This window comes from Aedes aegypti, chromosome 2 (genome assembly GCF_002204515.2).
Source record: "Aedes aegypti strain LVP_AGWG chromosome 2, AaegL5.0 Primary Assembly, whole genome shotgun sequence".
NCBI lineage: Eukaryota > Metazoa > Arthropoda > Insecta > Diptera > Culicidae > Aedes > Aedes aegypti.
In genome coordinates this window covers 301,811,466-301,833,864 of record NC_035108.1, presented here as the reverse complement: position 1 = coordinate 301,833,864, position 22,399 = coordinate 301,811,466, and the positions used below count along the sequence as shown (strand labels likewise).

Below are 22,399 nucleotides of genomic sequence, written 5' to 3'. Positions count from 1 at the left end.
TTAACAACCCGAAAGAACATATTACTTCAACTACTTTAGCATTTTTTCCCGCTCAAATAACGGCTATATCATATTTAAACTTTAATTTAAATACCACAGGGGTTTCAGTTTTAACACTGGGGTTGTTCCTATCTGACATTTCGGAAGGGACACGGAAAACAAAATACACCCAAAATTTGAGGTTTAAGCCAAGGGGTGTGACAAATTCTAAAAAAATGTTTTTTCGACTTAAACCAACGGAAAACATTAGAAAATTGAGTAAACATGTGTTTTTGGCCTAAACTTAAGCGTTTGGCACTAAAATCGGGACAGGGCTTTAGGACCCTATTTTCCCTGGAATTTAGCAAACGATTCATTCAGAAACTTCTCAAATAATTTCTCCCAGAATCTTCCAAAAAAATTTCCGGGGTTTACCTTTAAATTTTCAGGAGGTATCTTTTGATGAACATCTAGAGGGATTTCTGGAAAAATATCTTAATTGTTTATTAGCGACACATTTGGAGATACTGGAGGAATTTTTCGCGACATCGAGGTTGTCAAGAGCACCCCTGGATAAATCTCTGAAGGAGCCCTTAAAGTAATTCTTGAAGGAATGTCTGGAGAAATAATTAGAATACCTGGAGGAATCCTATGAGAGAATCCTGAAGAAATTGCTAGAACAAATTCATACTCCCTGAATCCGGAGAAAGAAGCCTTATCTTAGAAGAATTCCATGATAAATTTCTGAGAGAACTTCTTGGGAAATTGTTAGAATTCCTGGAGAAATTCCTTAAGGAATGTCTGAGGAGATCCCTGGAGAAATCCCTGAAAGAATTTTCGTAGGAATCCCTAGATAAATTATTGGAGAGACTACTTGGGAAGTTCCTTTAGAAACACTCCAAGAACTTTTACCAGAAATCGTTCAGGGATACCTCAATCCTGAATGATTTCTTGTAAAAGTTCTTGGAGAATTCCTGGAAAAATCCCTGGAGAAATCTGTGGAAGAAGATCATGAGGGAGATCCTGAAGGAATCCTTTGGTTAAGAGAAATTGTTTCAGGAATTCCTGAAGGATCCCATTGAGTAACACTTGGTGGAATCACTGAAGTAACAACTAGAAGAAATTCCTAAAAATTCTGTATATTATTTTCTAGTGAAACTTTGATGAAGTTTCTGGGGGCATTTTCCGAGGAATCCCTGGAGAAATTTTTGGAATAATTCATATAGATCACTACAAAAACTTCTAAAGTAATTCTTGGAAATGTCATGGAAGAATCCCTGAAGAAAATATTAGAAGAATAGCCGGAAAATCTTTGCAGGAATTTCCTTGAAGGAACTCCTGGAATAATATTGAAGGTATTCTTCAAGAAACCCAAAAACAAATTTTGGCAGAAACTTCTTAGAACCATCTTTTTTTTCAAAAAATCCCATTCGGAGGAATTTTGGAAAAAAATGTATTATTATTTACTGGATGGATTCTTTTAGGAATGCCTGATGCAACTAGAATTCGATAGCTTTCTGAAGTAATTATTCTGAGGATTCTTTTAGAAATTCTTCCAGTAATTCCAACTTTTTGAGATTCCTCCAAAAATTTCTTTAGAGATTCATTCCACAAATCTTCTAACGATTTTTCCAAACAATAATACAGGGATTTCTCCTTCACAGAAATTATCTCCAAAAGTTTCCCCAGGTATTCCTCTAGGAGCTATGAGTTACATATTAAAGCTTTTGGGAAATTATTGAAGGAATCTTTTGAGATATTCATAGAGAATTTCTTAGAGGTATTCCTGTAGATGTTCGTGAAGAAATCTCTGTATGAGCTGAACAAATAATATCTGTAGGAGTTCCCAAAGAAATTCCAAAAAGATTTTTTGGAAGAAACCCCGATGAATTTCTGAGGGAATCCCTTGAATATCTGTTGTAATCCGTTTGGAAACCTTCGGAAGAAATCCTGGAAAGCCTTGCAGGAATCCTAGAAAAAATTCTGAAGGTCTTGATGAATTTCTGAAGGATTTTTTGGAGAAATCTTTTAAGAAATTCCTGAAGGTATTCCTTGAAAAATAAATAAATAAATGTATGTCACAAAGCTTTATTGCTTTCTTCATATCATTAACGTATAAAGAAAAATGAAACCGATCCTAAACGCTTCGTAGTGAAACACCAGATGGCACTGATTTGAAATTGAATTAGATTTTCTGTACTGACATATTTGTGAGCGACTGGATAAATACGATTCGTATCAATTTGAGAAACTGTCCTCCAATATCATATTTTCTCAAAACTTTTAACATTTCTGATCGTGATATAGTTTCGAATGTCCATTTAAGGTCCAAAAATAAGACAATAATCGTTTTCTTTTCCTTTATCATTAGTTTACATTTATATAAAAGTAAGTTCAAAGCAAATTAACATGAGTGGTTTTGTCCAAATCCAGATTACTTACTTATTAAAATCACAAATAACAGACGTTGAAGTCTGATTAAAAATGTGTAAGACAATTAACGGTCGTTCCAAATGGCAACACAAGTAGCAACATGTTAATGGCGCGGGTAGCGATTTTAGCTTAAATACTCAAGTAATTGATCATTAACAATCATGTTCAACACTTTCTCGTGAATTAGCAGCATATTTATAGATCTATATTCTTCAGCTTCCATTGTTCCACCCACTTATGGTATACTAATTAATTGCACAGCATAATCAAGTCAAAGAAACATGCCTAATGTAGAGAAAAACTTCCTCATGTAGGATCCAAAAAAAGTAGAAAATAATTGAATTGTGAAGCACTATTTTTCATCATTTTGAACCCTCAAAGAACATATTTTGGACCCCCGGCATTTTTATATCGTTTGGCGACAAAGTCCAGGACACTAGTTGTATAATATGCTTGCCCATAGTCTAATCAATCAATTGACAATGGAAAACCGAAGAAATTCAGGAATTTGAAAAAGTTTTTGTTACCATTTGAAAAATTTCTGACGGCTTCAATTGCTGTGTATAACGTGTTGTAACGGTTGCATAGATGAACCGATTAAATTAAATTCATTTCAGATAAAATATATACATTTTCTATGTAGAAACGGTTATCTTTCCAAATGGCATGCGAATTGATTTGGTCTTTCGATTTAAACTGGGAAATTTGCAGGAAAATGGCCCAGGGGATCCAAAATACATTCCTCAAAACTTTTATTGACGTCAAAAGGCTTCATCCAAACTAGTGCTAGCTTTTCTATAACCGTGGTCTCTTGCAACTTGCAAACTTTTCAACACTATTGTATGCCATACTTCATTTTTTTCTTCATTTTTATACATCTATAAAAAAAACTGCTCCCATCAGCTGATACACTACTGGACTACAACGGCAACTACTTTTCATATAGCATTATAATTTAAAGGTTTAAAATAACCTGATTAAGATTTGATACTGTGCGTTGTTTGAAAAATTCTCCCTCCGACGATTTAAAGAAACGCTTGTAGATCGTCGCAGTTATTCCAAATCTTGTTGGAGTCATCTGAGCGATCATTCTTAGGACATTCCTAGGAAATAATCGCGCAGAAGACACAAAATCGATTTGTAATAACTGCGACGATCAACGAAAAAATTGGAATTATGTCATTTTCGAATCGGACGAGCCTACACAACACCGTTAATCTGAACGTGCCGTTCATACAATTACCAACACCAACACCGTGTTGGGAAAACAAGTGGAAACATTAGCAGCACGCGACATGGCCCATGTGTCACTGGCTGGTACATTAAATATATACAGTCATTCCGCCTAATTGGGTTTCTTTTCGAAGCTCTGAAGTGCCAAAAACACATCATGAATGCGTCACCCACCACTCTGAAACTCATTGTGCCTTTTTTCCTCTTCTCTCTCCTTTCCATTTGCAGCAAGTGCAAGACAAAGTTGCCTCCAAGAAGAGCAAAGCCGCCAAGTCCGCCAAATCGTCCCGAACGGGCGCGACCACAGTATGCTGTAGTTTCCTGTTGGCCACATTCCTGCTGTTCGGTCTGACCGGTGGCCTCATCGGTTTCGACACCTACCGGGCGGGTGGCAAATTCGAAAACTCCCACACCGGACAGCTGCTGAAGCAGGCTGGCCTGCTTCCGACCGTGCAGGACGCGTGGACCTGCTCGCTCAAGTACAGTGCGCGGGGCTTCAAGTGGGCCGAGGAACATGTGCCGGTGTACTACGAGAAGACGAAGACGGTAACCTCCATAGTCATACATTCGATAGCGAACCAATTTTGTATTTATAAACTTTGTTTTAATTTTCCTTTTCAGACCGTTGGACCCTACGTAGAATTTTCGATAGACTTCAGCAAAATTCTATGGAATGGGGCCAAGAAGGGCTTCGGCAACGTGAAACTGCTGGTCGAACAGAAAACGCCGGTGGTGGTTGAGTTTGTAAGTAAAATCAGCCTAGTCAGCGCAGCAACATCATTATCGCGCGTGCCCTCCTGACTTGGATTGATGTCGGTTTTTTACTATCTCTACAGGTTGAAAAGTACGCTCCTGGACTGCCGAAGAAGATCGGTGACTTTGCCTGCTCGACGTGGACCACCGTCAGCACGTTTACGGTCAACACCTACAACCAGAGCTGCGAGTTCTTCAAAACTAAGGTGTTTGTGTAAGTGTGACGATTGGCTGCTTGCTGTTTCATTGCGTCTAGTGTTGTGATCTTGTAGCTTTTTCAATTAATGTTGATAGCGATGCGTTAAATTCGGAATGTTCTTGGGTATTACCATTAGCATATTTATTTGTCTATGTACAGCAGACAAATAGCTTTTCGATGTGCTCTATTTGCGTTGGGTTTCGGCATGATGATTACGTTGGATTCTCCCCCATTGTATTGTACAATAATCACCTAGATCAGTTCTCTTCAGCTTCATTCGTTCATTTACTTGACATTCAAACCGAAAAAGCTGTTCTTGGATATGGTTTTCCATAGCTTTATGAGATCGTGATCAATACTTTAGTAGGTATACTGATTCATAATTAGAATGGCGTTCGCTCGGAAATTCGAACACTCTAACTTTTCGCCATTCTTGTAGATGAGGCGTATTTGGAAGATAGCTGTTCTGCCTCCCAGATTATGCCTATCAGCCGGTTTAGACTAATGACCAAGTTCTCCGAGCCCAACTTTATGGGTTCAGCTCAGATGTCATTTTTTTTTCCTCATCTGTAGAGCCTTTCAACCACTGCTTCCATTACACAGCGAAACAAAAATGACATTTTTGCGTGTCTCAAGAATCAAATTATGTGTCTTTAGTAGATTTTGGGTCGCTCAATCTAATGCCGTTCTCAGAAATATTCCAGCACGTCACAATTTTTAGCTACAGCTCGCCAAAGTTGTATAAAATAGTGGTTTCATTGATGTTTACATGAGATTTAAAGTATGATTTATCAAACTTTCTTATGATATAATCCATTAAGTATGCAAAATAGGACTTAAACTTTCGATTTAGAAATAATTTGAATTGAAATTGCTTGATAAAATTTAAATTAAATCGATTTTTTCAACATGCTTGCAGTCTCCATACAAAATTCTTCGTTTCACTTATATGGCACAATACGATACTTTTCTGAATCACCAAAAACTAACTTTTTACCATCGAAAATATTATGAGCTTTGTTGATAAGTATTGTTTTACACATGAAGTTCGAATTCTGTGGCAAATTGAGGAAATAAATTGCCATACAAGCTGGTAAACTTGCATGCAAGTTGGCTAAAATAGTTAAATTTTGCATTTTCAACAGTCAATATCTCAAAAACTAGACGTGTTAAGATATTTCTGAAAACGGAAATGGATTCAGCAACCCTTAATTGAGTAAATAGCGGTATTTTGGTGCTTGAGACAAAAACGTGTTCCGCAGTGTTATTTAGGAATATTGTGGTTATAGGGTGCCGGTACCAATGGTTGTAATGTACCAGTAGATTGGACTATGGAATAAAACGAACATTTTTCGATAAAAACGACATGTGGTATTTTTGGTGGATAGATCGTCTCTAGTTTAGTTGATTTGCCAAATTTCAGCTTTTAATTTTATCAAAAAGTCATATAAATAATTAAGTTTATGCAAAAAATTTGCTCTCTTGCACCAGTAGTAGCCGTCGTGTTCCAGTAGTGGATCAACGGATGGAAGCAGATTTTAAAATGGAATGGATTGAGTGGCTGCTTGGGCACGTCAGGAGTTAATCATCAATATTAACCTCCTTTTCCCGAGCAGCCTAGATAGCCGCGTAGTGTCGGTAGCGGTTGTTTCAACTGGCTAAGAATTAACACTACGGATTGCCTGTTCCGGTGGTAAAAGTCCACCTCACAGGTGACCCCTAATTTATGGTGTGATGCGTACCGTGCCTAAGAATGAATGGTTAGGGGGGTCTAAATAAAACCTAACCGCAAACGGAGCCTGTGGGGTACCAGGGCGCCCTCCACAGTATTGAGTCCTTCCTGTGCTACCCGGAGCAATGGTGCAGGTGACCTTGTGTTTCTCCGAGATAATCGGCTGCCCTTCTTCAGTCTCTATCTTGAGGCTTAATAAGGGTGGGATTATGAATATGTTGACATTTAATTTAAATTATCACCTATATGGATTCGCATTATGCGTTTTACACAGTGTATTCTGTGCTCTTTCGCCTTTGGCGACTTTAAATAGATACCGATCTGGTTTTTTCGTTGCTGGTCTTTTTCGTGCTGAGATTGCAAAAAGCTTAATCCTGCCTAGTTTGGGTAGTGGCTACGGTTAGGTTAGCTCAGATCAATCTTCAGCATAAAAGAACAGCAACGATCAATCTTTGCAGACTCATGCAAAATGGTGCAGCCCAAGTGGCGCTAGTTCAAGAACCCTACTTTCGTAGAGGGAACTTCTATCTAGGTAACCTTGTGGACCCAGTTTTTGCTACTTTTAGCAAGCTTGAAATGGCAAACTCGCGCTCCATGCCCCGCGCATGCGTGCTCGTTAATAAAGCAATCGTTGCTACACTCATTTCTGAGTTAACTACCAGAGATGTATGTGCTGTCACAATCGATGTTTCTGTTGGTGACCTCAACAGGAAATACGTCTATTGTTCGGTATATTTACCACATGATGAACCATCCCCAACGGATGACTTCAAACGAGTTGTCGTACACTGCGTAACAAAAGGCCTTCCGCTGATTGTGGGCAGTGATGCCAATGCTCATCACATCATCTGGGGCAGCTCGGATATCAATTTGAGAGGCTCCAGTCTGATGGAATACTTAAGTAGTACAGACCTTGGATTACTTAACATAGGCAATCGCCCAACCTTCATGGTTTCTAATAGAGAAGAAGTGTTAGACATAACGCTCTGCTCGAATAGAATCAGTCACGAGTTGACGAATTGGCATGTATCAGATGAGGAATCATTATCTGATCATCGCTACATCTTCTTTGAACATTCAAATGTAACTGCGCAGACTTTGCGTTTTAGGAATCCCCGGTCAACAAACTGGGAACTCTACATTGAATTGGTTGCGACCAAATTTCATGGATATTCTCCGTCCATTGAAAATCCAAGTGATCTGGATGATGCCGTTGATACTACAACATCCTACATTATGGAAGCTTTTGAAGAAGCATGTCCTCTGCGGTCTGTAAAGACTACAAGAGGGACCCCATGGTGGAATTCCGATCTGACTAGACTCAGGAAACAATGTAGAAGGAGTTGGAACAGACGCCGTTCAGCTGGATCAGAGTCGTTCAAGTCAGCTCGCAAGGCTTACAAGAAGGCTCTTCGTTCTGCTGAACGATCCGGCTGGAAAAACCTTTGTACAAATGTTTCCAGTTTGAGTGAAGTCAGTCGGTTGAACAAAATTCTTGCAAAATCTAAGGATTTCCAAGTGAACGAAATTCGCTTACCTAATGGTGACTTTACTTCTTCCGATGAAGAAGTTTTAGAATGTTTATTCAATACACACTTCCCCGGATGTGTGGACATAGCATCTACGGATGAATCAAATGTCTTTTCATGTAGTTACGAGTCTCTGGCCTCGGCTCGCAGTATCGTAACTACTGAATCGATTCAATGGGCACTTAATAGTTTTGCTCCTTTCAAATCTCCAGGAGCGGATGGGATTTATCCTGTTCTGCTCCAAAAGGGATTTGAGTTTATCAAACATGTTTTGAAAAAGCTACTTGTAAGCAGTTTTGCTACCGGGTACATTCCCAAATCCTGGCGTGATATTACTGTAAAGTTTATCCCAAAAGGAGGACGTGCGTCGTATGAGGAAGCGAAGAGTTTTAGACCAATCAGTCTGACCTCTTTTCTTCTGAAATGTCTGGAACGGATTATCGATCATCACATCCGTGATGTTTATTTGGCAAACATGCCTCTTCATGTGAATCAACATGCTTACCAATCTGGAAAGTCCACTGTGACTCTTTTACACAAAGTTGTATACGATATCGAGAAAGCATTCGCTCAGAAGCAATCGTGCTTGGGTGTTTTCTTGGATATTGAGGGTGCCTTTGATAACGTGTCTTTCGATGCCATATTGGAAGCCGCACGAAACCATGGGCTACCTACAATGATTACCAATTGGATTCATCAAATGCTCAAAAACCGACATCTCTTCTCGACATTGCGTCAATCAGCGATTCGAAAATTGAGTGTTTGCGGATGCCCCCAAGGGGGAGTCTTGTCACCACTTTTGTGGAATCTCGTAGCAGATACGCTATTGAGGCAACTCAATAATTGCGGTTTTCCAACTTATGGATTTGCCGACGACTATCTAGCTCTGATAGTTGGTATGTGCATAAGCACCCTATTCGACCTGATGCAAAGTGCTCTTCAGGTAGTCGAGAGTTGGTGTCGCCAATATGGCCTTTCGGTTAACCCGAATAAAACATCTATTGTTCTTTTTACGGAAAGACGAAACCGCGATGGAATTCGACCTTTACGTCTTTTTGGCACTGAGATTAATGTGACTGATCAAGTAAAGTATGTCGGAGTCATTCTAGATTCCAAACTTTCATGGACACCTCACATTGATTTCAGAGTCAAAAAAGCTTGCATGGCCTTCGGTCAATGCCGGCGAACCTTTGGTAAAACTTGGGGCCTCAAACCCAAATATATCAAATGGATTTACACAACAGTTGTTCGACCAATATTGGCATATGGATGTCTTGTGTGGTGGCAAAAGGGCGAAGTGAGAACAATCCAATCAAAATTGGGCCATCTCCAAAGGATGTGCTTGATGGCGATGTCTGGTGCGTTCTCTACAACTCCCACAGCAGCGCTCGAGGCCCTTTTCGACGTTGCGCCACTACACATATATCTTAAACAAGAAGCACTTTCTTGCTCTTACCGTTTATGGGTACTGGATCTACTGGAGAAAAATCCAGTGAATCGTAGATCTACACACACTTCGTTGTTTCCACTTTTGGTGAATTGGGACAAAATTGTCCTTGCTCCAAGTGATCTCACAATTGCTTGTAACTTTCCTTACAGGACATTTACCACACAATTCCCTTCACGGGAAGAGTGGACGTCTGGCTATTTGGAAAGAAGTATATCAAACAATATAGTATGTTACACTGATGGCTCCCTTCTTGAAGGTAGAGCTGGTGCAGGAGTATATTCTCGTGAGCTAAGGCTGAATCAGTTTTACTCACTTGGTAGAAACTGCACCGTTTTTCAGGCGGAAATATTTGCTCTTATGTGTGGAGTGCAATCAGCACTTCAACAGCGCGTAATGGGTAAAGTCATATACTTCTGTTCAGATAGTCAGGCTGCTATAAAAGCTCTCGCTTCGGCCAACTCAAGGTCGAAGCTTGTTATCGCATGTCGAACTCAAATTGAGGAACTGAATTCAGTCAACTCTGTAAACCTTGTATGGGTACCTGGCCATTCTTCCATCGCTGGAAATGAATTGGCTGATGAGCTAGCTCGCGATGGAGCATCGCATGACTTCATTGGCCCTGAGCCGGCTATTCCAATTTCGAAGTGCTGGGTGAAGCTTCAGATAAACTCTTGGGCGGCAACTCAGCACAAGCAATATTGGAATAGTTTGGAGTCGTGTCGTCAAACAAAATTGTATATTACTGAGCCATCTCCAAAGGTGGCGAAGTATTTAACAAATCTGTCAAAGCAGAATTGCAGTCTCTTGGTCAGAGCGTTGACAGGCCACTGCCGACTCAACTATCACATGGCAAATATTCAGCGTGCTGACTCATTTGTGTGTGATAGTTGTGACTCCGATTATGGAACTTCGTATCACCTGATATGTAACTGTCCAGTTTTTGCGCAAATGCGATTCCAATTACTTGGTAAACACTTATTAAGTGAAACTGAATACAGAAGCCTGAATCTTCAGGACATCCTGTTATTCTTAACCCGCTGTGGTAATGAGCTATAGGCTCTCTTTACGCTCACGCGTTTTGCAGTGCCCTTTTTAGGGCGCTGTTCGAACCCATTGTGGTATGGAGCTACATGCTCTCATTTCGCTTATGCGATCTTCCCTCTTCAAGGGACCCACTCCTATTTCCTCCCATCTTTCCCTTCCCTTTCCTCTCCCATCGGGTAGATGATGAAATAGGCTCAAATATGGCGATGGCACAAATCTCCCAACTGGTGGGGAACGTGCCTTTGGAGCCGGCCTTCTGATACCTGATACCTGATGTATAAAAATGAAGAAAAGCCCTAGAGATGATCTTTATGCTTCATTCGATAGACATTAATTGCTGTTCCGAGGGAAAAATGTTAAACCTATGTAAAAATTTACCATTTTGTTTAAAATTCCTTGTATCATTCCTGAACGTCTACTACTGGAGCACTAGCGCAACTACTGGAACACGTGTACCAATAGTGGCTCAAGCGATTTTATGTTAAAATATTAGTTTTATCACTCTTTTTATATTTTTCCCATATAGTAGAGGTTGAAATCTTTCTGTTGACGCCAAAAGATCTCTGTTAAGGCTTTTCGTTATTTTGTTATGATTTTTTATAGCTTAGGTAGTCCACTAATGGCACCGGCACCCTATATTTTATTTGGTGCTCATCAAATATCCTTTCACAATTGAGAAGTGATAGACATTGGTTGATGTGTCACACTGTCCCAACTGGGCACAACTCGTTTTATAAAGTGTATTACCCTATTAGGACTACCTTGCCAAATTTCAGTTTCATCCTGACAGTCCACTCAGGAACACCACAGAACGGTTCAGGGCCGAAAAAGCTCGAAGCTGCACCCTGTCTTGCTAGATTGTCGGCGATTTCATTGCTCAGATGTCATACAAGTTGTTTCATTAATCTTGAGCCAGAAGTTTAATTCTGAGAAAATTGAGAGTATCTCTCACTTATTACCCTCTGTAATAATCATGATTAGACTGGCCCTTAAACAAAAAAAGTTGTAAAATTCGACGGGGCACCCCCTAGATATGTGCCTTAGGGTAAGAAAAAAGCTCTTTCAAAATTTCAACTCATTTGGTTGCTCCCCCAGCTGGCGCATTCAATTCAAAGTTTGTATGGAATATTCGTCTCAAATATATTGAAAATTGACCCTATGTCACTATTTCGTCTCGTACACTAGTTAATCGCGTTCAATTGAGCCCAGAATGACAAATTCACTAGTTGATACGCTAATGAACATAGTTGCCGAAGGTTGTATCTGGATTTAAGCTCATTTTCATTAAGCTTTCAGTTGTTGAAAGTAAGGCTTAGATCAGCACTCCCGTACAATCACACATGTGCATGCATCTTGTGCCGCAGCTCGCCCAGCGTCATAGGTGGCTATGATGCGCTTAGTGGCTACCACCCAGCTAAGTTGAAGGAATACTAAGCAATATTGCAAATCTACTTCAGATAGTTAAAACACCAACGTTTAATCATCATACAACCTTCTACAATATTGTTTGCTATAGTATCAAGTAGTGTTTTTGACATTCTGGGTTCAATTGAACGCGATCAACAATTATCCTGACTCAAACAGGAGATGATGTGCTGTTTCCTATATGTTGGAGCTGAGAATCTCATATTAACTTCAATTCAGTTGCGCCAGCTCATGGAACGACCAAATGAGCTGAAACTTTCAGGAAGTCTTCCTCTAACCCTAAAGAATAATCCTGGCGGGTGCCCCGTGGAATTATACAACTTTATTTTTCTCCCATACTAAGGTGGGCCAGTCTAATCATGATGCGCAACACATCATGGGTCTGTTTACAGTGTACTGCTACTGTACTGCCGTGAATCGCAAGTCAGTCCCATCTGCATTTTCGTCAAAATTGAGATGAGTTTAGTTTTCAACATATTTTACAATGCTTTTTTAGCTGCACTAATAAGATAATATGATTTGTTCGGAAAAATTACGAAAAAACAGCAAGTCAAATTGTCCCATAATGAAAAGTAACCGCATATCAGTCCCACCACAGATTTTCACACCGTGTAACCCAAAATTAACCGTCTTTTGATCATCTTTTTATTTTTCTCGGAAAGATATCGTAGTGATAAGCAAATTGTGAATGTTTCAGTAAAATTTGAAAATGTTCCAATTTTCTAGAAATTCTTAAATATATGAATGGAAAACGAGTTCAGAAACTTCACAGCTAATTTACTCAATGCCTACTGAATATATCTGGGGAATAACAGGGCATGATAAAACCCATCTAAACAAATCTTAAACCTGGAGGCACTATAGTGGTTATCACGCTCAATGGTATGGATGCCCTAGTGTAGATGTGTTTGTGAACCTTAGAGGAAAACAACATACCGTCAAACGGGGCTTCTTTTGACATTCTTCAACTTTGAGGATTTGTAGCTCTAAGAATTATTGATGGATTTCGATGTTTTCTTGCATATATCTTAGTTGTATATGTACGTAACAAATGTGCAATATATGAAACAAATCCATCAAGAAATAAAAAAAATGCTTGAATAGCGAAAAATATGTGTCCTTCAAGACAAAAATGAGGCTACTTTGGACACTTTTAGAAAGCAATACGATTTGATAATGAAATGATTATTTTTGCATAAATTTCGAACCGATTCTACAGATTAACGTCTATTCTGACGTTGTTGAATGTTTTTCGTTAATAAACATAATTAAGAAAATTGAGAAGCACGAGAAAATACACATACCTATAAAACACTTTTCAGCAAAATATGGTTTTTATAATGTTTAATTTCTAGCATGAAATTTCAAGTTTACTTTCTTTACAATAATAAATGTCAGCTACGAATGCTTGATTGTTCAAGTTGACACAATCGAATGATGCAATTACCAAGTACTGCGACGATTAATAAGATCTGAATAATAATGATTAACATCCGTTAAAATTTTTAATGTTATATTTATGATATGTAGAAGGATCTCATAAATTCCTGTAGCTAAAAGTAATTTTTATTTAAAGTACAATGCATGAAGTACAAGAATAATGTTTCGCAAGATCGTAGCCAATTCAAATTTTACTATTGAAATTATTTTGGTTCTCAATAGTTTTGGGATGGCTTAAAGGTAGTTTATGTTTAGCAGATGAAGAGTGAAATTGTTTTGTACTACGGATTCATGTAAAATGTGACCGAGAATTCTTTTTTCAAGGAATATGGTTTGAGTTTACTATCAATACGTAATAAAATATATATATTTGATGACTATTAACTTTCCTGAATCCTTGGTTTATTTTTTTGTTGTTGTAAAATATAGAAACCAACACTCTATCATAAAATAAAAGTCGTAAAATTAAGACCTTTAATCAACTATTTTTGTAAAACAACAATTTTTAACATAAAATTATCACAAACTTTTATGGAACATGACGATTCGATAGTTTTGTGACGCTCCCAATAATTTTCCACGATATGTGAAAAATTCTAACAATGTTTATATAGCAAATGTTTTGTGCCTTGTGAATTTGTGTTCGGATTTTTTAAATATATTTTCTTGTTTATCCTGTTATTCTTGATGTTCTCCCAAAAAATGTTCATATCTGGTTGTAGAGCATTATTTGGTTAATAAAAGTGCTGAAGACACAAAATAGCTCAGATTAATATTTATGCTGCAAATAAATCAAAAACACGAGTGTCCAAAGTAGCCCCCGGAATCAAAAGTAGCCCCGTTTGACGGTACACTCTGTCTCGGAAAACACCCAGAATATTCGTCTATCCTTGTCGTAGACCCCGGCGGAATTCCAACAAATTGGACTATTCGCCTGAAGTCCTCAATTTTACACACCATCCATCGTTGTTTTCATTAATCTTGTAAGCTTCCTGAGAAATCTTGTCTCGTTTATGGTTTTCCATAGCTCTACGAGATCGTTACTCTTCCTATAGCATTTCTTCCGGTCCTACTTCTTCCTACTTCCCAGATTGTCCCTTCCAGCCGTTGCAGACAAATGACCAGGTTCTCTGAGTTCAGCTTAGATGCCATACCAGTTGCCTCATTATTCTTGAGCTTTCGAATGGCATTCTCAACGTTCCTTAATGTTGAGGCTGGTTGGTCTCCATCGTCCACAGTGCTGGCGTAGACATTTCAGCAATTGTCTCGACTTTCACTACCTGCGCTATTAGCACCATTCAGGTGTTCATTGAAGTGTTGCGGCCACCTTTTGTTATCCTTACATATGTCCGTCAAGCTGCTCTCATCAAGATGTTGCCTCAAGATGCACATCTAGGCATGAAGCTTTTGCGGGATGCATTGAGCTTTTGATAAACTTCTTCATTTTAGACCGACATATCTGCTTCATTTCCTTCATAAGATTCTATCTATCTTGTTTAGCGAAATTCTAGAGATACGAACACTGTTTTTTAGTAAAGTTTTATTTGGATGTTTGTAGCTTGACTGGTCCCTGAGCTACGACAATATCCCTATCAGGTGTCTGACGAAACTTTGTATGGATTTTTGTACAACGAATTCCCATCCCCAGCGAGAGTCTTGTGAGATCCTTCATAAATTTAAGACGAGATGTTTGATGGACAAATAGCGAGGCACTTTACGTATTTTTGGGCAGATCTTTTAGTTCTTAATCAGTTTCTTGGCAAAATATTTGACGGATTCCTGGGAAGAGGCTTTTTTATTCATGTTAAACTTGTTGACAAGCTTTATAGGAGAACAAATCATTTTTTCAGCGAGACATCGTTTTATTATCACTTGAATACACTTCGGTGATTTTATGAACAGACTTTTGGACTATAATGCTCAGATTTTGCTTTGATTTCACATTACCGCATAGCTAAACTAAAGATTATTTATTTATTTATTTATTTCTATAATTCAACTGACAATTTGTCTTATTGAATATCTTAAAACTATCTTGACCAACAAACAAACAAAAATCGTACTAGCAAAACATAACATATTCAAATAAAACATATTCACTGCACAACTCAACACATTAAATATCACACACATTCTAATCTTTAAACATCATCTAATTTCAAAACTTTTAACATCAAACAAATGCGAGACTATAAACTAGAAAGATGTAATGTCTACAATTACGGACGCCAAGTTTCATTGTGCATATGAATAAATTCTCTGAATTTAATGTTCACAGGCCACGTCGATGAATTAAGCGCATTACTTTTCCATTTCCTACTCAAAACAACTTTAAAAGAAACAAAGTCGAGCGCCCTAGTATTGTTCCAATTTTTCGTTAATTTAGTAACATCCAATCGTTCGGGTTCATATACACCAAGACAGCGGGAAACCATACTACGAACGTCCCATTCGGTGGCACATGGATCGATGTTCGATAGAAATAAAGAGAAATTATCTTCGTTCGTTGTAGCTCGTACATGTTGTAGATTCTCTTCATCGGTTAGTTCGGCGGCAACACATCCATTTGTTCCATTGCAGAGTGTAGGTAACGAATTTGGAGTGCTGTGCAGAAGTTCAGCATCATCCGTGGTCGAGGTCGTGGATACAAGTTTCGAAAGAGTAGCTAGAATGTCAGTCACTGTGTTTTTGAGCTCCTGAACTTCATTCTCAATCGTTTTCGTGTTCTTCACATCGTTATCAGAATAAGGCCGTATACTATCTCTCATCTTTCGGAACTTATCCATGCACGCATCACACATCCACAAGATATTCTGAGAGCATGTGAGAACATCTACATCTTCTTCTTTTAATCCAACGCATTTGATATGGAAGAGACCAGCACAATCCCCTTCGCATACTGTAAACAAATCCACATGCGCATCCACACATCGAGAGCATTTTTTGCAATCTCTGTTTTCCTCCATTGCTGATCGAGAATGGCTTTTCTTGTCGTATATCACCTCGAAGTTAAATTTGATTTGCAGGACTTTCTCAGCACTCACGCCAACTTCACAAGGAGCGAAAAAACGAGTGATCAAACTTGCTTTAGTTACAGTCGGCACACAATTTTTTATAGTCAACGAACAGCAAACTAATTAAATACAGCACAGAACAAAATTCGAAACGACTTAACCGTAATCAACAAGACTTCATTACTTAACACAAAATAAAATAACTATTCGTTTTGAATTCAAACCACCTGATATTAATCATCTTGATTCCATCTACTTACAGTGGTCAACTATCACCGGAAAGCTTGGGAAAAGCCTTCAACAGTACCCAACAGGCTGCTGCTCAGTACTATAGTTGGTTCCACGAGCAGGTGGATTTCTACGCCAAGGCGAAGTAAGCCCAACAGCAACAACAATAGCAGCGCCGTCCCTTCTAGCGTTCAGCGTGAGTCACGATGATGTTGGATAGAAACCAGGGAACGTAACACAAAACAAGGTAAAAAGAAATTTTCAAAAGAAATCCAACATCGGAGAATCCTCTATTGATCAGCAGCTTTCCGCCATCTTTTGCAACCTTAGAACCGCTACAGTAAACTAGAATTGTGCGCTTAACCAACAGTGAGAACATCAAGAGCGCCGAGTTGCGCATCCATCACACTGAAATCCCACTCGATAACTTATGAATCAGCTACGAATGTGTGCGCACGACAAAGATCTTGGTAGCGAACAGCAAACGCTATCGTTTTTAGTTTATCGGAAAACAAGATGAATACCTAATTGTAACATGTGTGGATGATGAAGAACAAAAATTGATTAGGAATAATAGTTACATTTTTTTTTGTTTTACGCGAGACGATAACCATTTTCTCGTACTCTTTTCTCATGATCGTGAACTGTATGAAAGAGATACGCACCTGTGTCGTCTTTGCCGATCAAGAACGGCGGCAATATTGTGTGAATTTATTTAGAAGTACGGAAGACAAAGCCGGGTTTCCTAGATGGTGGTTTATAGTTTAGCAGAAAACTTTACAGAGCAAGGTACGAAGGAGAAATTTGTTTTGAGTTAATCCGGCGAGTAAAAGAAAATGATGGCTGAGAACAAACAATAAAACTGAACAACATTTGCGGAAGCAACAAAGTGAGCATTTTCATTAACGGTGAACATTGTTTAAGTACATTTGATAGACTCTTTTTTTTTTAAATAATATTTTACTAATTTAATTTTTTGTTTAATACTAAGTCTCCGGTAACTGTTTAATGATGATGAGAGGAAAATATAGAAAAGATTCTAAATTGAACTACAATTTTAGTTAATGACATTTTGTTGTACAGAAAGAAATCCATGATCGCTCCAGATAGGATGAAGCACAATCTTGTCTTGCCAGACCCCATCCGCAATACAACAAGTATGTTTTACTGTCAACGTTACTGTACCTCATCGTAATCGAAAAGTTCTTATTTGGAGATATTGCTGTGGTCTCCCATTGCCATGAGACATCTTACTTTCTAGCTTCTCAATTGGCTGATTATGTAGCTCTATTAGCACCAGCGCATTCTGACATGCAGAGTAAACATGATGATTTTGTCTAGCGCTTCTTGGCGGCACGTCTCAAAATCTACGCCAACAAGACCGAATCGTTGGATGAGATCACATCTAGTTTTTTTTTTCTTAATAACGACATTTTACACCGAGTTGGTGCATTCATGTCGCGTGAAAAAAACTTATCAACTATTTTCTGTATACAATTTTATCTCATTACTTGTGATTAGATAATAGCTCTGCAATCCGTTTGTCTTGTCTTATTGATCGTTTTTTACATTTCACAATCCAACCTTCGATGTCGTCGTCAGCTGGGTCTGGGCCGGAGTCAGAATCATTATTCACGCTCGGTTTTGATTTCTTTTGGTCGTCACTGCTCTGTTTTTCAATCGGCTTCGCTGCTTTCGCCTGCTGCCTTGCCGATGGCGCGATTTTTTCGTTCCCATCCATTGCTTGTATTTTCTTAGGTGGCGATTTCGTTGCTGGTTCGATCCTACAAACGATCGCGTTTGTTCTGCTTCTCTATTGCATCCATTTCAACAGCTACATCCATAGGTAACGAGTTGTCAGCCTCACTGTGCACTATCGGTGGCTGTTGAAGATTGACTTCATTGTCTTTGTTGTCGGTTGAAATTTCAGAGCACTTTTTTCTGGGGTGTGCTTTACGCTGGCACCGGCGGCATGTAGCAATTTGCGATCGGTACGTCACAGTACAGATCTGTTCTGTTATACGAATGTATGATGGTATATGCTTTACCAGTTCGATTCGCACCATGCGAACGCCGTTAGATATACCGGGGAAGAACTTTTTCCATAGTTCACGTGCCACAGATTTAACTTTCCCGTACTCTTTCAAGTGATCGGCAACAACCGAGTTTGGGATACCTGGCGGGAGATCGTGGATGCGTACGTTGGTTGAGCAGTCTTCCATATAGACCGGAATATTGAAATTCTTCTTCTCGGCTGCTATGGAATGCTTGAGATGATGAGCAGCAGCAATACGTTCAGCTGCTTCCAAACTACACATCTCGATGAGAGCACAGTTCCGGATGGTGTGTAGCTGAAGATTCTTGACAGAAGCCATATCGAGCTTAAGCTTCTCGTCAAGAAACTGTTTTATTATCCCCGCACTTGGTCGAACGGGAAGAACACTTAAATATATGACCAATGTATTTTTTCGCACAGCACTCATTGTTAAGCAAGTTAACAATAGCACTTCACAGCTAAAATCGAAACAAAATGCTTGCTCGGTAGCGCGAAAGGCGACCGATCGGATCGAGCGCTGGCTGATAACTGATCACATCTATTGCTTCCAACTTCACGGTAGGGCAAAGCTGAACAGAGTATACAGTGGAGCATTTTGTAATATTGAAAGCTTACTGATGAGAATCTTGAGAGGTTTCTAATGACAATCTCGAGAGGATTCTGATGAGAATCCTGATCAGATTCTTAGAGGATTCTGATAAGAATCCTGAAAGAGTTTTGATTAGAATCCTGAGAGGATTCTGATGAGCAGCCTACGATGATTTTTATTGAATTACGAGAAAGTTCTGATAATAATCCTGAGAAAATTCTGATGAGAGGCGTGAGAAGAATCTGATGAGAATGCAGAGCGGGTGCTGATAAAAATTCTGAGATTTCTGATGAAAATGCTGATATAATTCGGATTGGAATCCTGAATTTAGAACTCTGATGAGTATCCTTAGAGGATTCTTATGAGCATCCTGAGATGATTTTGATTGAATTATGAGAAGACTCCGATGAGAATCCTGAGAGAAATCTGATGAGAATCTTGGAAGGAATCAGGTTAACATCCTGAAACAGGGTGTCTACTACCTGGAAAAACCTGGAAAACCTGGAATTATCAGGGGATTTATTCAACCTGGAATTCAGGGAATATATTTTTAAACAGTTGTACATGGTAGAATATTTTATTTTATTTTATTTTATTGATGTACAAGGGGGTCAGGGGCCAAGTCTCCAGCATAAGTTTGAAAACTCACACCGTCCATAATACATCGGGGGGTTTTGGAGTTTGGGAAGTAGGCAACGCAACATCTTTGACCAGAAGGTTCTTTAAGTTTTGCTTCTACTCTTGACTTCCAATACACGTATGAATGATGCAAGGTCAAAAGAACATGAATCAGTCATACATATAGCGGTAGTGAAGTGTTTTGCCTAAGGATATGGGAAAGGAGGGATTTTGGGTGGTGTTTTGTAAATAGCTCTGTGGAACAAGTTTGTTATTAGTTAAAAATTTAGTTAATCTGATTCACCTTACAATCAGTAATAAGAATATTTACAAAAACATGATACTTAACTTTTCTCGGCCAATACGCTCCCATGTCTTTCCTCTCCAATGGATTTTTCCTCGTTGTAATGGCGGGTTAGATATGAAAACAAGAATAAAGAGAGAAGAAATGTTAATGATTGTTACATGCTTTATTGCTGTATTGGCCTACAATGAAATCATAGAAAATTCGCTCTTTGGATTCCCATGATAACAATCCCCATGCAGCTTACGAGAAACTCCATGGCAATGATCACTGTACGCCATGTGCGGCATTCAGGACATCTCAACGATACTGAGGACGAACAACAAAAAATGAATCCAAAAGAGCGAATACCTCAATGTTTCAATGTAGGACAATTCAGCTTTAATGCATGTGAGAAGTTCTTGGTGATATTCTCACAACGGCCATTCAGAATGGTTCGACGGATGTAGATAAAAGATCATTATGATAAAATTAACGCGACGACATGTTAGTGAACTCACAACGATTATTGTATTTGCAACTGTTAATTTCGATAGTTAAACTTAGGGTCGGTTATTGTATATAACTTTATAGATAAGCAGGAGTAAAGCACGAACGCGAAGTAATGACCTTCCATCCCATCTTCAAGTGCTCCCCACAAGCACAACACTTCATTCTGGCACTTTAGAACGTCCATGTTGTAACTTGTTCACACAAGAAATCTGCCTCGACCGAGTTGGCAGAACGCGCCCATACCCCTTTCTGAACCAAAGGACAGGGATTTTTAAACAGTTGTACATGGTAGAATATGGTAAAATATGTCAATTTTGTGACACAAAATCTTTTCAATAAAAAAAACTTCGGCTGCTCCGCTATCAAAGCGCTACTTAACATATTTAGTCCTTTTAACGATTTTTATAAGATAATTTTTGTAAGATTCAGACTAGGAAGCAACTTAAGAATTCAAGTACAGTTCCAGTTGGGTGTCGTTCATGAGTGTATGAAACACAGTTGAAAACATTCCAATATTATTGCCTATTATATTGTGTATTTCTTTCACTCCTGGACTGCGAAGTGCGGCCTCATAAGTGCGAAAGTGTGAATAAAAGTGCAGGATTACATTGAATCCTGTTGGTGTATTCAGAGCACTTATTCTTTGATTTACGAAGAATTAGTCCCCCGAAGACACCTACCCGATTTGATGCATTTGCGCACTTTTATTAGCGTTTCTGCGATAGTCCAGTGATGAAAGAAATACGCAATACAATCATAATTATCTTTGTACGAAGAGAGCAAAATTACAAAAAGTGCACAAATAGTATAGTAGTTTTTGGAGTTGGTCACTATTTTAATGCAAGTCTTTATTAATTTAGTGCTTGTAATGAATCTTGCTGCAAAATTCTAGACTCAAGAGAAACCTTCAGAGATTATTACGCGACTATTCCACAAGCTCTTAAAAATATTTTTCTCAGATCTCAAAGAATGCAGAAATTCTAGTAGATTATCCAATGATTTCTTCTGGATTATTTCCAGGAATGCTACCTGCGATTTTTCAATGAATGCTTCGCAGAATTTGTTCAGAATTTGGTCCAGAAAATCTTAGAACACTCTTACGCTTCCACAAAGGTTTATTTAAGGTTAAAAAAAACTGCAGTAATTTTCACAGAGATTAGCCTGAAAAATAATCCTAGCAATTATCTCAGGATTTTCTCCAGATGTTTTTGCACTGTAAAATATTTTTCTCAGATCTCAAAGAATGCAGCAATTCTAGTAGATTATCCAATGATTTCTTCTGGATTATTTCCAGGAATGCTACCTGCGATTTTTCAATGAATGCTTCGCAGAATTTGTTCAGAATTTGGTCCAGAAAATCTTAGAACACTCTTACGCTTCCACAAAGGTTTATTTAAGGTTAAAAAAAACTGCAGTAATTTTCACAGAGATTAGCCTGAAAAATAATCCTAGCAATTATCTCAGGATTTTCTCCAGATGTTTTTGCACTGTAAAATATTTTTCTCAGATCTCAAAGAATGCAGCAATTCTAGTAGATTATCCAATGATTTCTTCTGGATTATTTCCAGGAATGCTACCAGCGATTTTTCAATGAATGCTTCGCAGAATTTGTTCAGAATTTGGTCCAGAAAATCTTAGAACACTCTTACGCTTCCACAAAGGTTTATTTAAGGTTAAAAAAAACTGCAGTAATTTTCACAGAGATTAGCCTGAAAAATAATCCTAGCAATTATCTCAGGATTTTCTCCAGATGTTTTTGCACTGATTCACCGATTTCTCCAGTTGTTACTTCTAGAAGATTTACCACAAATCCTACAGGAGCTCTTTCACAAAAGTTTTTCCAAGAAACCCTATACAAAATCCTACGTTGATTTTTTTTTT

General features: G+C 38.5%; 1 protein-coding gene across 2 annotated transcripts in view; it reads left to right on the top strand.

Moving 5' to 3' along the window:
• LOC5567454 (transmembrane protein 214) overlaps nucleotides 1-17,508 on the top strand; it is a 92,932-nt gene extending 75,424 nt beyond the window's left edge. Inside the window, exons 5-9 of one of the 2 annotated variants that reach the window (XR_002500628.1) lie at nucleotides 3,874-4,191; nucleotides 4,267-4,389; nucleotides 4,482-4,612; nucleotides 16,494-16,706; nucleotides 16,790-17,508. Coding sequence is in view for 1 of the 2 variants with exons in the window: in XM_021845535.1 (XP_021701227.1) it covers nucleotides 3,874-4,191; nucleotides 4,267-4,389; nucleotides 4,482-4,612; nucleotides 16,494-16,608 (687 nt within the window). In the remaining variant the exon portion in view is untranslated. Of the gene's footprint in view, nucleotides 1-3,873; nucleotides 4,192-4,266; nucleotides 4,390-4,481; nucleotides 4,613-16,493 lie in introns of both variants that reach the window. The other variant, XM_021845535.1, reaches the window with a different exon arrangement.
• Nucleotides 17,509-22,399: the final 4,891 nt, after the last annotated feature.